Source organism: Astyanax mexicanus, chromosome 9 (assembly GCF_023375975.1).
Source record: "Astyanax mexicanus isolate ESR-SI-001 chromosome 9, AstMex3_surface, whole genome shotgun sequence".
NCBI classification, from domain to species: Eukaryota; Metazoa; Chordata; class Actinopteri; order Characiformes; family Acestrorhamphidae; genus Astyanax; species Astyanax mexicanus.
Window position 1 is genome coordinate 13,312,207 of NC_064416.1, and position 16,439 is coordinate 13,328,645.

General features: G+C 36.3%; 2 protein-coding genes across 3 annotated transcripts in view; both read right to left on the reverse strand.

Moving 5' to 3' along the window:
• Positions 1 to 382: 382 nt before the first annotated feature.
• On the reverse strand, positions 383 to 4,091 carry uraha (urate (5-hydroxyiso-) hydrolase a). Its single transcript, XM_007244027.4, has 5 exons — positions 4,014 to 4,091; positions 3,533 to 3,614; positions 1,979 to 2,121; positions 1,647 to 1,782; positions 383 to 1,531 (listed from the first exon to the last, which is right to left on the reverse strand). The coding sequence occupies exons 2-5, from the start codon at positions 3,581 to 3,583 to the stop codon at positions 1,442 to 1,444; spliced, it is 420 nt and encodes a 139-aa protein (XP_007244089.2). The 5' UTR covers positions 3,584 to 3,614; positions 4,014 to 4,091; the 3' UTR covers positions 383 to 1,441.
• A 1,648-nt stretch (positions 4,092 to 5,739) lies between these two features.
• Positions 5,740 to 16,439, reverse strand: part of LOC103040524 (heterogeneous nuclear ribonucleoprotein C) — a 120,030-nt gene continuing 109,330 nt past the window's right edge. For both annotated transcript variants that reach the window (XM_022679509.2, XM_007244026.4), the window contains 3 exons: positions 14,484 to 14,641; positions 9,211 to 9,264; positions 5,740 to 7,536 (listed from right to left, as the gene is read on the reverse strand). In XM_022679509.2, the coding sequence (XP_022535230.1) occupies positions 9,226 to 9,264; positions 14,484 to 14,641 (197 nt within the window). In that variant the 3' untranslated portion in view covers positions 5,740 to 7,536; positions 9,211 to 9,225. The remainder of the gene's footprint in view (positions 7,537 to 9,210; positions 9,265 to 14,483; positions 14,642 to 16,439) is intronic.

Genomic DNA, 16,439 nt, shown 5'->3' on the forward strand with positions numbered 1-16,439 from the left:
CCAGACATAATAATTCTGACTTAGTGGAGGACACTTATTTTTGTGGCAGAAAAGGGCTTCCATACAGATGCTTAGAAATGTAGCCTAAATATTTTTAATATTACATTCTTTAGGAGTAATGTTAACTACCATACTGTTTTAGTAAGTGTTTTTGTTCGTTGGGTGTTTTACATGTCTCAAACCTGTGTTGCAGCTTGCATTTGTGTTGTTATTGTTATTGCAATAAAAAGGAGGGGAAAGAGAAGTTCAGTTCAACAGCAACTAGATTCCTTTTAAAGTAGCTAAATACATACTGTTAGAGTTTTGATTGTCAACTGGGTCAAGCTAATGCAATATCGCTGCCAGAGCTGTAAACTCCTAATAGACAAAAAAAGGACAGAGATAGGTCTGAAGGTATTTGTTAAACACATATTTAAGGACACATAAGACATAAACTGTGGGTAAAAGTGACAGATTGTGCACCAGTGAAGCTCAGAAACTGAAATCAGTTAAAAGAAGAAAAAGGGGGGAAAGATACAGATACATAATATAAATTGTATTGCTGTAAAAAAATGCAAACTGTTCCTGCCTAATAAGGCAGAAAAGAAGCAGCTTTGGCCACAGTTGACCCTGAAAATGCTGCAGAATGTAGACATTTCTGTATTGTCATTTCCGTATATCATTTCTGTACTGTGGTAGTTGGAGAGTTAAAGCATGAACCTGTTGACCTAGGATGGGTTGGAGAACTGAAGGTGTCTTAGACAGCAAAAAATAAAATGGGTCTTATGTTAGAATGTAATGAAGCAAACACGTGTAAGCACCTGCACTGTGTTAATAGGTAGAGCTGATTAGCACAAGGTTGTCTGGAGACTTCTGGCTACAAACGTATCAGAAATATAAGCTCATTGTGTTAGTTAAGATGCTGGTGCTGGCCGTGGTCAGTTTTTAATTTTTTATTTTTTTTAAAGGAAAACTCGCAGCAATGGTCACAATTACATTCAAATTTTAAAAAGATGACTTAATAAAAAGGAGGAGCTGAAAAAAACATATAAAATCTACTGAGGGCAGGGCTCCCTAATTCACCCTTGCCAAAAGATATGTTATTGGTTAATTCAATGTATTAAAATGAATGTATGTTTGACTGTTGGTCAGAATTTCTCCATGGATTTATTTGTGAACATCTGTTAATAAACCTGCCTGCATCTTCGGAAGCTTGGTCTTCAGCTGTACTTTATTCGTTACTTTGTTATTTTACATCAATTTAAAACCTATGGTAATAAAAGTAAAAACTTAGCCCCTTAACTCCCTAGAGGGGTGAGTTGACAGCACTGCTATGCACTGACAGTACAGTATAATGTTATATTGTAGCTAGATACGTGAATGTAACATTTTCTCAGAGTTCATCTGAAGATCAGTGCTCCCCTTTAATCAGGCCAGTATGAATACAGACATTAATTCCCGTTTAACTTCCTCTGTAGGTGCTGTAGGAGAACCGACTCAGGAGAAGTGGAACATGGAACTTCTGAGCTGCATCCGTGATGGTGAAGACAATCTGGGGGTAAAAATTTCATCAACATAAGATTTTTTTTTTAGCATTAATTTGCTGATAATGTGAAACTCTTTTGTATGTTAATACAAAACAGATTAGCACAGCAGGGTAGAAGTACCTCAACATAAGGGTAGAAGCAGGTCTCCCCCAAGGCCTCCCAGTAGCGTCCAGTCTCAAAACGCATCTTATAAACACCAGGAACAAAGGCCTCTCTGGTGATCAGACCTGGGCACCGTCCATCATCATTGGTAGCTCTAGAAGGAACAGCTTTGCTCATGAAAGAGATATTATCTGACTGACATTGGTACTAAATTACAATATGGCCCAATTTCCCAGATATCTAAACTACATTTGTCTTTCTGCTGTTTCCCTTCCCATTGGATTCTCTAGAAAAGTAACATATAGAGCTAGTAATATCCTTAATTTCAGATAAAACACAGGACATTTTACCCTGTTCTCAGCAGGGTCCAGGATGCTGCAGTGTGGTTCCGGAGGTGGAGGCTGATAACCATGCTGGCAGCTGGTATACCTCGGCCAGTGTTAAGCACATGAGTGGTGAGTGGGCTGTATGGAGGTGAGGACATTTCAGCACACTGTAACATAAAATTAATATTATTAACTAACTTTTCACATTACTACTGTGTAGTTCTGAAGGTCAGAATCATCCCAAATAGATCAGATTGCTTTTTTGGTTATGTACTTACATTTATGCTATAACACACATAAATATACACACATAAATATACACCAATCAGCCATAACATTAGCACCACTGACAGCTGGAATTGATTATTCTCATCTCCAGTGCCATAATCTATGCGTGGACATACCAGACAGCAAGTATCAGAAAAAATGACATGAAACAAGAAATAAGAAACTGGGCATTTTTGACAAGAATAAAATTGTGATGGCTAGACAACTGGGTCATCACCAGAACAAGCGTGTAGTTTTGGGGATGGTGGTTCTAATGTTATGTCTGATCGGTTTATAGTATAATACACAGACAAAATGCACACAAAGTAAAATTTGCATATTTGAAATGTACAGTTAAATGTAAAATATACATTAAAACATGTTTCTGTTATCCATTCAGTATATTCTCAAACAGCAATAACCTATATATTGTAATATGTTTATCATACACTATGTAAGAATGATGTATAACTTTAAGTGCAATTTGATTTTTCATTACGTTTTGCTATATATATATATATATATCTATATATATATATATATATATATATATATATATATATATATATATATATATATATATATATAAATAAATACATTGCTCCCAAATTCCAAATAAAAATATTGTCATTTAGAGCATTTACTTGCAGAAAATGAGAAATGGCTGAAAGAGTTCAGAAATCAATATTTGGTGGAATAATCCTGGTTTTAATCACAGTTTTCATGCATCTTGGTATTTTCTCCTCCACCAGTCTTACACAATGTAGTTCAACTTGGTTTGATGGTTTGTGATCATCCATCTTTCTTTTGATTACATTCCAAAGGTTTTCAATTTGGTAAAATCAAGGAAAACATCATCATTACGTGGTCTCTTATTTGTGTACAGAACTAACAAAATGTAAAACATATATATATATATATATATATATATATATATATATATATATATATATATATCATAGCTTATATATAGTCAGTCTGCATTTTGCGCCGATGACAATCAACACTTAATTAACTCTTTAATTCCACAGGTGCAGAGTGTGTGTGTCTTAAAGGGTTAACAAATACTGGACTATCTGATACCAAAAATAATAATAATTAAACAAATGTTTTGTTTAGATAGTATAACTCTGCAGGGTGCTAGATCACTAGGAACAGAACTGGTGCACCCAGGTGTAAAGTTTAAAGTTAAAATATGCAGCACATTGTTTTTGGTCACAAAACTAACACATGAATGTTCAGAAATGTCAGATTAGACAAAAAAAAAACAAACAAAAAAACATCAATAATAAAGTATGTTGTTTTTATTACTTGATTTGCTGCCAAAATATGGTCTTTGATGTGCTGCAGTCGTATGCTCATCTGTTTGACTGTGCAGAACTGCTTCCAGAACCTGTACATAAATTATTTATTTCAGCCACTGCATGAAAATACTTAGATCATCAAACACTTCAGTGTCAGTCTCTGTTAGATTAGAAAAGTAAATAGACTTTAATACTGTACAATGCATACATCAAACATGCCAATAGATTTTACACTGATTTAGGGTCAGTTTCCTAGACAGGGATTAAGCCTGGTCGTAGACTGTATTTTTCTTTTTTGTATTTCCAGTGTAAAATTAGCACCATTTAAAATGCTGTGTACTGCCACTAATTGTCTAATCAGTAATGTACTGCCGTCTATGAGTACATTACATAACACTTTACTCTTAGTATAGCACTAATAGTAGACTTACTGGTACACACTATACACTTTATGCTTTATATAATCTTTATATATTATAAATACTTACACGGCAGATGAGTATTCCTGTAGAAGGTCTGTATGCAGGAGAATGCTGCTGCTGCTGTAAAAGTCATTGACCTCTGAAAGTTTCACCTCTTATTGATCATTCGGTGCAAAGTTCATACAGACACTTTTCCACACAAAATCTCCTAAATTAATACTGAAGATCCACAGTATTACATTTACGATAAACTGACTAGAAAGGATGTCCAACTTGCTTTTTATAAATTAATTAGCTTCGTTTTTAAGTACTTACATTGGCAACTTTTTGGGCTTAGGGAATACATTCATAAAATTAAACAAACAAGTAGAATTATGCATTTATTATATTAAGGGGATTTGTATTACATTTTTGTTAAGAATAAGAATTAGTTTTTGTTCAGACGCTATATTACAACAAACTGTAGTAACATTGAAAGACCTGTAGGTGGAGCTAGATACCATGTAAATAAACTCACTAAGAGAATATAGTCCTTAGTCCTTATTTATTTTATTGCAGGGATTCTTATTAATTGTTACATGAAATATTAAGTAATATAGACTTTGTGTGTCAGGTTCCCTAATATAACATAATATTACATATTACTATTCATACTGATTTAATTAAATTAAAACCACTGTGCAGGTGCATCTCAAAAAATTAGAATATGGTTGAAAAGGTACTTTATTTCAGTAAATCAGTGTAAAATGTAAGATTAATGTATTGTATAGATGTATTACACACAGAGTGATCTATTTCAAGCATTTATTTCTTTTATTGTTGATGTTTAATATGGCTTACAGTCAATGAAAACCCAAACATGAGTGTCTCAGAATATTATATAATTGGTACTCTTTTGGAAATCCTGCTGAAAAATGAAATCTGCATCTCCATAAAAGTTGTCAGCAGAGGGAAGCATGAAGTGCTGTAATATTGTCCGCGAAAACACTGCACTGACTTTCGACTTGATGCAACACAGTGGAGCAACACCAGCAGATGACATGGTTTTAAAGTTATGGCTGGTTTATGTTTAACTTCATATAACCAAATACCTATATGCAATATTACAGTTTCATATGGCTTTCAAATGGCTTTTGTGTGATTTTCTGTTCTTTGTGTGTTTTGATTTGTGTGGTATAGCAGAGTTTTCCTCTTAACAAACTGCTGGTTCTGATGTTGAACACCAAGCTCAGCAATTATCCACAAATTATGTGACTTTTTGTATTGAACTTTTGAGTATGTTCCAAGCTTCTAACAATAGCTCTTTTGCCAGCTACAGAGAGGTTAAACCTTTAGGCAGAGTTGAGCAGAGCATGAGGCCACGGAGCATCCATTCACCTCCACACCCTGCAGGGCATTGTGCTGAAAGAGCAAGCTGTGTCCTGGCGTTCTGTTCAGTCACACCATGGGGCTCTGACTCACGCTGCACCTTCAGGCCTCGGTGCTCACGGTTGGCCTTATTTGTCCAGAATGCAGCGATTATGCATTATTCCTGCAGCTGGAGCAGTTTTGTTGCCTCTGCTGAGCTCTTTCCAACACCTCTGCCCCGAGTTGGAACTGTGCTGCATTGACCTAATGTCACGGTGTGGCCAGAGTGCCTGCAGTGCTAATGAGCTTTTTTGTGCAGGACAAAAAGGCGTGCTAAACTGCCTCAATTGTCCATTTATCCCCGCCCTCCAAACAGCTACGGGCTGAGAACAGTTGAGCGTCATCTAACGATGTCTCAAACAAAAGAACAACATAAAGACGAGAACACCAAGAGGCTTTTTAATCGATATGAAAATACCTTTACTACTGTGACAATGCATGAGCTCCACTCGGCTTCATGTGGGCGCAAAAGAAAGAGAAAAGAACCAGTTCGTTCCTAACAAACAGCACTAGAATTCTACTGAAACAGTCTCAGATATGTCTTTTATTTCTTCTCTTTTTTCAAAAATGAAAACAAAATAAACAAAACAAACCGCAAGATAAAATCAGACAGCCAGAAACACATAAAACAGAGTTTACAATATTACACAATATTACACATTGACCCAGACCTTTTCATTCAGGCTGAAGCTCCGGGAACACAGAAGAAGAGGATCCATTATTACGTCTCATTCAGAGAGAGAGAGATAGTTCAGTCTGTACAGCAAAAGCTGCTGCTTACAAATTTGAGCATGAAAAAAAAATCACACAAAGAATCTAGAAAGAAACCTTTTCAGTGAAGTTTAAAGATGTGAATTGCATGTTTAGGCCTCGTATACTTTTATGGCCTTCAATTAACATAAATAATTTATACATATTAAATATGAAAGCTAAAATCACATACAAATTAGAGCCACGCCTTGTCATGGCAACAACATTGGTTCTCATAAGGAGACTTAACCCCTTAACATGCCTTGTCCCATATACAGGCTACAGGTGAAGGTGATACTGAACCCTTTTTTTCTGCGGTAAAATAACTTATTTACATTCTGAAAATTTGAGGGCTTTGAAATTTACTACAGGACATTTGGAGAAGCTGCCTGTTCACTCTCTACTCCACTTAATAATTCCAGATCAGTAACAAGAATCAAACCCAAATTCTGCATGTTTGAAAATAGACATATCAAATAAAAACTAAAGGTTTGAAGGACATGAACTGGTTGAGTTGTATTCAGAAGAATATTGATTTTAAAATGAAGTTCAGGAAAGAGCCAATTTTATTCATTAGATTTTGACATGAGCACACTTATTTAAATACTATTTTCTATTTTCTATTACAGTTATATTTTCAGTAATGTTATTTATTAAACATGAAAGCTTTTTATCTAATGCTTGAATAGAAATCCTCAAGAATTAGTGGTGTAATGTCAGGCAGATGTTTAGGGGTTAAACAGTAAAACTCAGTAAGATTCAACTTGATCAGCCAAAACATTAGAACCCACTGACAGGTGAAGTTAAGAACATTGCTTATATTGTTCCAGTGGCCTCAGTCCAGCAATGGAAAGCTGATCTATATAGGGGTATCTATAATGTGTTAAAACGTACGTGACAAATGAGCTACACCTTCAAAATGTGCTATGATGGGCCAGAAGTGTTTTGATGGGCCTGCACTATATTAGGCAGATGGTTTTAATGTTATGGCTGGTCTGTGTATAGCTCTTTTGCTGTGCCTTAATGGGTCAGAGCTGTTTTAGTGGCACAAGGTGGGTGTAGACTATAATAGGCAGATGGTTTTAATGTTAAGGCTGGTTTTTGTATATATGTTTTATACTGAGGTCCATGATACAACATGAAAGATAAGAGTACACACAGTGGTTGATGATTCCTAAATCACAGGAGCTATAGGAGATACCAGCATGATAGCATTAGAACATGATGATATCACTAAAACTACATAAGTGTGAAAACAAGGGGAAATAGGGGCTAACAAAAACTCTTAAAACCTCAAAACACTATGTTAGTAAGAAGTAACAGGCTTTTGATTTTGCATTGCAGACTGCAGGTGCATCCTGGGAATCAGTGGTATGCTCTTCTTCTGTGTTTGGCACTGCTTCTCCTTTGCTACATCACTCAGCAGTTCAGTCTGGAGAAGAAGATGGTATTATTATCTTTACTAAACACGCTGCATGGTCATTTAATAGAATTTTCACATTTTTGATGCTCTTTACACTGTAAAGAACTGTGTAAAGAATGGCCCAGAGAAAATATTCAAAGTAGTATTTTTGCATATAGTACAGTACTATGCATACGTCAGAAACCAAAAGTAGTCTTCAGTTACTTAAAGCAGTATTATGTGAGAATTTGTATTTTTTGCACCTGGACTCCAGTTACAATATTGGAAGTGAAATTCACTTTTACTTCACTGCAGTTAATACAAATCATGGTTTGAGCACTCCCTTAAGAGCAGATTAACACATGCATTTTGGACAAGCTATATGATAAAGAAGCACCATTTTTTTAAAGGCATTCCAAACACATTCAATGATGTTGAGGTCTGGGTTTTGGGTTGATCAGCAAAAGTTTCTAGAAGCTTTGCATCGTTTAAAGCATTCTAGAACATTAAGTCATCATCTCACAGACGGATGGACCCATATGCACACCTTTATTGAGATGTGAGGACAGTTTTAGAGGATCTATCAAGTCTGGCACATTGGTTTACAGTCCCACTTTCTCTTCTTTTGCATTATTAAATAAACTGTAATTGAACATTGTAAAATTTGTTTTCCCTTTGATTCACTTTCATGTTTCTTAAGTTATGTGCATTGTTTGGGCATTTTGAGATAACTTGAATAAATTACTGACTTGTGCACAATACTGTATTTTTTTGTTTCCCTTTTCTCCCAATTTAGCTAGGCCAATTGTCCCACCCATTCAGCTGCTACTCAGCTTTATATCCCCAATGATACGTGACGCCACAACACCAGGAGGGTGAAGACTAGCACATGCCTCCTCTGATACAGGTGTCAGTCACCGCCTCTTTTTAAACTGCTGTATCATTGCATTGCACAGTAGCATCACAGCACGCACGGAGGAAAGCGCAGCGACTTGGTTCTGATACATCAGCTCACAGACACCTTGTGCTGATTGACATCACCCTAGGAGTGATGAGGGAATGAGCGCCAAATACCCACCCAGAAAGAGCAAGGCCAATTGTGCTCTCTCAGGGCTCCAGCAGCTGATGGCAAGCTACCGGGATGACCGGAATTCACACCAGCGATCTCACAATTATTAGTAGCACATTAGACTGCTGGATACTTGACACCCTGCAATGTCTTACATATTAGAATGTAAAAAAAAAAACATTCTAATAACATTATGATGCAAACCATTATTACTGTATTTCAAATGTTTTCAGAACACCCCTTCAAACATTATTTCTGTAACGTTATAGGCTAACTTCACAGATGCCATCACCCTAGGAGTGATAAGGGGAAAGAGCGCCATCATAGTGGCAGTGGTCTAAATTACTGGACCACTTGGCACTCCATAGTACTGTAAATTGTGGCAGGCAAAACCTTGTATTTCCAGTCTTCTTTAATTTTTTCACTTTTTAACATAATGTGAATCTGGAATATGCTAAATTTGATAATAGAAATGAACAAAAATGCCTTTTTTTATTGACTTGTTAAAAAGGCTTTTCTTTCTTCTGTAACTTTGCCGTTTTTAAGGTTTGATGGTTTGACAAAACATACATACGGTGACATCTGTGTGTATCTGTCTTTTACAGACATGTGTGTGCTTGTCTGATCTCTAGTACCTGAACAGTGCTTCTTTACATTTCGTCCTCCAAGTCAGAGTTGTGATGATTCATCTGTAGCAAAAAGAGAAAGACAGATCCTCATTATAATGGTTTCCAGTGCTCTAACATGCAGCTGCAGTATGTTCACAGCCATTAAGGAGAGAGCACTGTGGGTAACCCGGAGCTTCTAGCCTGGAATTAATGACACATGAGTCAGTGTGCTGGAGCTCATTTCAGACGGTTGGGCTGCAGAGATGAGCTGCCGCGCTAGCTAATGGGTGGGAATGGAAGCACGCTGAGATGACGGAGAGGGACCGGTTGGCTCTCGCTGAGACGCTCTCCTCTAACATATGGTTTATCACCTAGAGCGAGGGAGCGCTCATCAGTTATGGAAAACAACAACAGCTTGTGGAGAGCACTGGTAGGTAGAGAAAGTGAGAAATGTGGTCTTAATAGCAGACTGCTCTATCAAACTACTGAACCGTGCCAGTGCCCTTTTACAAGCCTGCTGATATAACAAGCTCGCAAACAGTGTGGTGGAACCAAAACCCACTGGACGAACTAACAACATGGATTGTTCTCCATTATTTTGATGTCAAACCCAAGTGAGGAGTAGACCATGCAGAGAAAGCGTGTGGTTGTTGGAGGCTGTGTGTAGATACAGCTGCTGTAGCTGTGGGTCTGTGAATGGTGTTTTGGTTGGGTGCAAAAGTAAATGTAGTGAAAGTAGTCCCCTAGAGTTTTTTTTTTTTTTCTCCTAGTTAATATTAGTTGCTATGCGTTTGTAAAAAAAAAAAAAAAAAAAAGTGGTTAGCCCAATGCTCCCATGGCTTAAAAGTTCAAAAAATTTAGAACTTAAAAAAAAAAAATTCTAACTTCGAAATTAGCTGTTGCATAGTCAAATCTTCCCCCTTTCCTTTTTTTAACCATAAATTACATAATTAAACAAACTAAATAAACTTGGGCAATTTTGAAAAACTCACAAGAAGTTATTTCAGACAATGTGTTTTTTTATTATTTTTATTTAAAACAAAAGAACTTGAGTTCAATATCCTAAACTTTCTATGACAATTAGAATTGAAAAAGAAGAAATTAGTTTACATGACATGTAATGTGGCTGTAATGTTTTACACTGTGCTTTCTTGTTGTGTTTGTGTTTAAAATGATAGGACCTGTTTCCAGGTTGGACAAGCTTTACAGTGTAAAAGTCCAGGTTTTAATTAAAATGCTGAAATCTCATTGAATTTATTTATTTTGTGTACATCTGAATCGATACACTCCCAGTATAAATCAGGTAGAGTTAATATTAAACTTTAAGATTAGCACAAGAAAGTATTGCTGGTGAGACAGATTCATGACACATTGGGGCAGTTTCCCAGACAGACATGAGGCCTACACAGCATTTTAATTGTATATTTTCTCTTAAAAGCTACACACACCTACACATAGGCTTAATCCCTGTCAAGGTGTTGAAAACTGAAATACCAAAGCTTTAAACAACACTGTTTAATTAGAGAGGCTGCGTTTAAGCCAATTGTCTATAGGCAGCATTGAAATATTTTTCACAGTTTTTCCAGAAACCCTAGGTTTGGTACAAAACATCTACAAATATATATGTTTTACCAAGCCATTACATTCACCAGTCATTAGATTACATTTGGCAACATTTCTTCATAGCCAATCAATATAATATCCAGTAGATTCAGTCAATGCAGGTATATAGTGGATAAATTTCACACCTGCAAACACAAACAATACAGGCCTCCTGTGACTTTTGTCACTTGTGAATTGGAAAAGTCAATAATTCAGTGCTTAATTTCTTAACATTTTAGAAGTTGATGTATTGTTGGTTTTAAACCATAGTGTTAAATAACCAAAAATGAATGACTTTGAATGCAAATGTGACTTTGATTTCCAACGTAAATCCAGTGTCTTGCTAATGTCACATGCCAACCTTATATGGTGTAAAATACCAACATTTAGTTGTGAGGCATGATGACTAAAACTCAACATCTGTCACGCAGGAACTGGAAAGAGAAGACAGACATAAATGCAGGTATTAATTTATTAAACAAACAAGATAAACCAAAGCAAAACAGAAAGCAAAAACAGGTAGCAAAATGTAAAGCATCTATCTAATGCTGAAACCTAATGTTAACCTGTTGTTGGTTTTTGATGGACATGTGACTTTGCTTTCCTGACAAAATTAAAAATTGGAACAAAAATTGTCGGAACTGTAAGTCAACACACTTTTATTGTTGTTTTTTATAGATGTAACTTAAGGTTCCTAAAAAAATTCAACATCTAAAAAATGTTGAAACATTCTCTACCCAATGTTTTGTTAAATATGTGACCTTTAATTTCCAATCAAATTTTTACAACTTTAACCAGATAATGGTTTATTAAGAAATGTGTGACTTCCATCCAAAATGTTACATTTGTCTAATGTTGGAACTTGAGGTCAACCCAATATTGTTTTGTAATGAATGTAGGTCTTTGATTTCTGACCAGAATGGCTTTTCACATCAACTTGAATTTCATTTTCAACTAAAATACCAAAGTCTTTCTGACGTCAAGCTGATCTTCAGTGCCTGCTGGGTTGCTTTTTATAGTGTATATAAAAGGTTTTGCCCCATTGAGTGTTTCATATTGGTCTAGCCACAACACAGAAAAAGAAACAACAAATCCAGAGCGATTGTGGTGATCATGTGGGGGCAGATGGTGCAGTTCTGCAGTATTGTGCAGTTAAGGCAGTTCGGGGGGAAGCCCTCTGTGACACAATCCCTGCTGCAGAGTAATTGAGGGCCTTGCTATTGTGTTCAGGAGACTCAGAAGGTGGCTTAAAGTACTTAATGTGTCACTGTCGGCAGGTGGGGGACACTCTGCAAGGTAATTACACATAATTGTAACGTGCTTTGTGGTGGATAATATATATATAGAGCTTAATTGTCCTGCCTCTCTCTGTCTTTCCCTTTCTTCAGTACTTCTCCCATAGCTTTGTTTTTGCTTATCATCACCTTTTCTTCTCAATAAGTGCTTTGACTATGTGTGTGTGTGCTTTTGTTTGAAGTTGATGCTTGAGGACAGCTGTAGGTGGATGCAGTTTAAGAATGAGAGCAGAAAAATGGCCGAGCTCAGTGTAATTTTACGCTGCAATGAGCAAATCTGTCTCGTAATAAAGCAGTAGTGTGTCAAAGTAATGAAAGCATGATTAGATTAGTTTTTTTTCTGTGTTCTGTAGATGACATGAGTGAGATGGAGGTAAGGTAAAGTGTTTAGTGAGGGTGTAGATGGTGTGTGTGTGTGTGTAGTTGTTCACTTGTGGTTGGTTCCAAGATTTGGCTATTCTGTGTGGAGAATCGATGAACGTTTGTAGGAGTCGTTGTTTCTTGTCTGCAGAAACCAGGCATAGTTTTACATTCACAACATTTGAGAGGCACTTATCTGCTGTCAGACTGATTTGTCGTGCAGAGGCATTCTGCATTGTGCTTATCTCTTTTCTCCCCCCACACACACATATATATATATATACACACACACACACACACACACGACACAATTTGAAAAAAAGACACACTCAGCCACAAGTCCACAGCGTCCTTTTGAAATCCACTGTGTGTATAGGGGGATGAAGGCTGTGCATGGTACGTTTTGGTTATCTACAGAGGGACACAGTGCAGGGCATGCTGTGCTATGCTGTGCTGTGCTCTGCAATGCTACTGTGACCTGCACAGTGGACCTGACTTACATGCATTTTGATGAGCAGCAAAAACAAAAAAAAAACACTTCATATTTCCACTATCCAATGAAAAACTTATTTCTAAGTAGTATTTCTATTTCTTATCTATTTTTTATTTGAGCACATTATTACATTGTGTCAGAATTTTAGAAGGAATGGAGTAACAGAAATTCTCCAAAAACTGCCGGTAATGTTTGTCCCCCCGAACAGGAGCATCGGACAAAAAAATTGGACACACCACATTTTGGTGCCCCTGCTGTGTTTGATAATGTAAGAGTAACGTTAAATTAAGCTGTGAAAGATGTTATTAATTCACAAATCGCAGAGAAAAAAGAACTCATCCAGGTGCTGCCCATGTTTAAGGCTCATTCTGAACAGGCTAAGCTAATGTAAACAAAAAGCAGACATGCGCAGACTCGCTGTTTAATGTCAGCGTTTTCAGAAAGCTTCGGTTTCTCCGCTCATAGTTTTTTTTAAATCTCCACCTTGGAAGGCATTTTTGAAATGCTCCATTTTTAGCGACCAAAAGTGCCGTTTTCGTGTGGACGGAAGGCAAAAACGGAGACAAAAAATTTCCAGATTCATGTGGACGGGCTACCACACACACACACACACACACACGTGAGAAGCAGTACTTACTACACTGGGCACTAAGGAGACACATCACAGAGTGCCAATATATATCTGTGCATATAGTCATAAACACATTCACATACATATTTACACCCACACACACCAACCAGGGTAATTTATAGTATCCAGTTTACCTCATCTCTGTGTTTTTTTTATTAGAGGAAACTGGTGTCCCGGAGAAAACCCATGTAAACACACGGAGAACATCACCCACATAGGGACTTGAACCCAAGACCCCAGTGCTGGGAGGTGAACATGTGAACCACAAAGCAACCATAATGATACATGTTTTTTCTTTGGCAGTGATGATAAACAGTACTGTGCAAAAGTTTCAATTTCCTTAGAATTCAAATGTCCTTATTAAGGCAGTAAGTGTTTATTTATGTAAAACACTAATATTATTATAAATAACATTAATAAAAAAGTAGTGGCTTTGTATCACTGTGTTTATTAAAACATCTCTAAAGCTCTCCTTCATTCATTATCATCCATGATGCTAGAGCAAAACTTGCACTCTGGACTTTATGTTGCTGCTACTTTCCTACTCTCCTTCATATTTTGTGTATTTATCTTGATATTAATTTTCAATATATTGTATTGTATTTTATTTTATTTTATAACAATTGCTCTTTTGGGTGTAACAAGTCTATAAGAGTATAATTTTGTTTCACCTCATGTATCACATGTGATGTAAATGACAAAGCTGGTTTGGTATATCAGTGTTTTATGATGGTGGTAATTCAGGTGGGGTGGTGATGGAATTGAACACATCTACTGGGGTGCTGGCTGAAGGGGACATACAAAGATTTGTTCGTCATACGAACTAGCTCACACTGGTGCTGTATTTGTATAAATTACATATGTATAAAAGCCTAAAACATCTGCACAGCGCTGTATGTGTGTGAGTTTGAGTGTTTACCATGTGTGAATCATCGTCGCTGGCCTCCCCCAGCTCAGGACTGTCTCTCCGGGCCCGGCGGGGGCGAGGGCTGGGGCTTCTGGGTGAGCCCTCTCGACTGCTGGCTGATGGGTGGTATGGTGAACCCCCCAAACTCCCATCCTGAGAAAAGGGTGAACCTGCAGCAGATTTTGTTTAGAAAAAAAGCACACATGCATTAAACAAAAAAATTACACAAAGGCAACAACAAATAAATATAATACTCAGTGTTTTAAATTGTGTCAGTATATGATTTTAGCCACACATCCACATTTGTGATATCTGATCATGTAGGACTAAATCATTTCTGACATTTATTCTTGCACCAAACTCAAAATATATTATACCATTAAATGTCAAGATTGTCACAATGTCACAATATAAAAAAGTTATTGCATTATTATATCTTCTCCCATTTTTGACCAAGTCAAGTGCTCAACCTGATTGTATTTCTTGGTATTTTTTACATTATTGGGAAACAATATTATAATATTAAGTGCTACATGAATATTTTCTGTGTTTAACCATCCAATCAGTCCCCTGATTGATGTTAAGAAATGAAATAAAATGAAGAATGGATTCCACTGCACAGTACTGTAGACTGTGTACATCATATCCTGATTACTAAATCAATAAGCCACTTTGTATCATGCTTAACAACTTTATTAATTTGACTGTAGTTCACAGCCTGCCCTGCTTTTGCCTTTGATTTTTGTTATTTTTAGAATTGTGAGAAGCAGTTCCCAACAGTGCTGTTTACCAGTAGACAACAGCTGCCTAGAGATTATTACATGATTACCATAGACTTATCTATGCCTATAGCCCCAGTCAAAAGGACACAGTAATTTACATTTACTAAGTAAAACACTAAATATACTATATACAATACCAGTCAAACATTTGGACACATCTCTTTTCATTCGATATTTTCTTTTCCTTTTTTTTTTTTTTTTTTTTTAGGATTTTTTACGTTGTAAATTGAACATTGAAGACATTAAAGCTACACAGGAACACATGCAGAATTATTCTGTAAAACAAAAGTGTTAAACAAACCAGAATATGTTTTAGATTTACTAAGATCTACACATGTACTTAAAAGTACACAGTTCCTGCAATAAATAAATTAAAATGTTGTGGATTTCAGTGTTTAAATAAGACTTGTGCCCTCCTCTCTCCTTAAACTGCTAGTGTTACTGACTCACACACATTGATCCCTCTTCATTGGCAGAGCTGTAATTCAAGAAGGTCTAAAATATTAGAATTGAACAAATGCTGAGACGGGAGAGCGCCTTTAAGAAAAAAAAAACTGGTATATATATATTTCAGAGCTATAATATAAAGGAGGGTTTGGTTGCTTGTATTGACGTACACACAGTTGAGTCATCTCTCCGAGCCTCAGATTAGTGATGAATCACTGGCAGTTGAAAGCTTAAATGCAGAGCAACAGACCAGCTGCATACTATGCAGCATCTGACAACCGCTGTAGATTATTTTCCATTACCATTTAATAAAGTTTACATGGTGTATAACTAGTAATTTTCTAATTGCTGCCATTACTGTTAATATTATTACTATTAACCATAATTTTCTCACCACCACAATTGTAATCAGTGAAACTGAACATAATAGACCCGTGAGGCTGTATAGTGAGTTTTATGAATAATTTGTAAGATGCTTTGAACCCCCCTTGTAAGTCTTGGTTTAAGTCTTATATTTTATGCTTTTATGTTACTAGATCTCGATTTATCTCTATAAAGCTGCTTTGCGACAAAAACAGTTATAATACAAATAATACAGAAATTTGATTGTGTTTTTTTTTTTTTTTTTTTAGATTTTCTTATAGACGTAACCCATAAGAGCATAGACCCAGTTCTGAATATTGATACAAAATCTAAAATTAAATATGCTAAATTATTTCAACAGCTTGTTTGTGTTTTT

Excerpts from the sequence above, each read along its gene's own strand:
- uraha (XM_007244027.4), bottom strand. The coding sequence starts at position 3,583 with ATGAGCATACGACTGCAGCACATCAAAGACCATATTTTGGCAGCAAAT. Across the intron at positions 2,122-3,532 it reads ATATTTTGGCAGCAAATCAA|TGTGCTGAAATGTCCTCACC; the intron begins GTAATAAAAACA and ends TTTATGTTACAG. Across the intron at positions 1,532-1,646 it reads GCTTCTACCCTTATGTTGAG|ATTGTCTTCACCATCACGGA; the intron begins GTACTTCTACCC and ends TTTTACCCCCAG.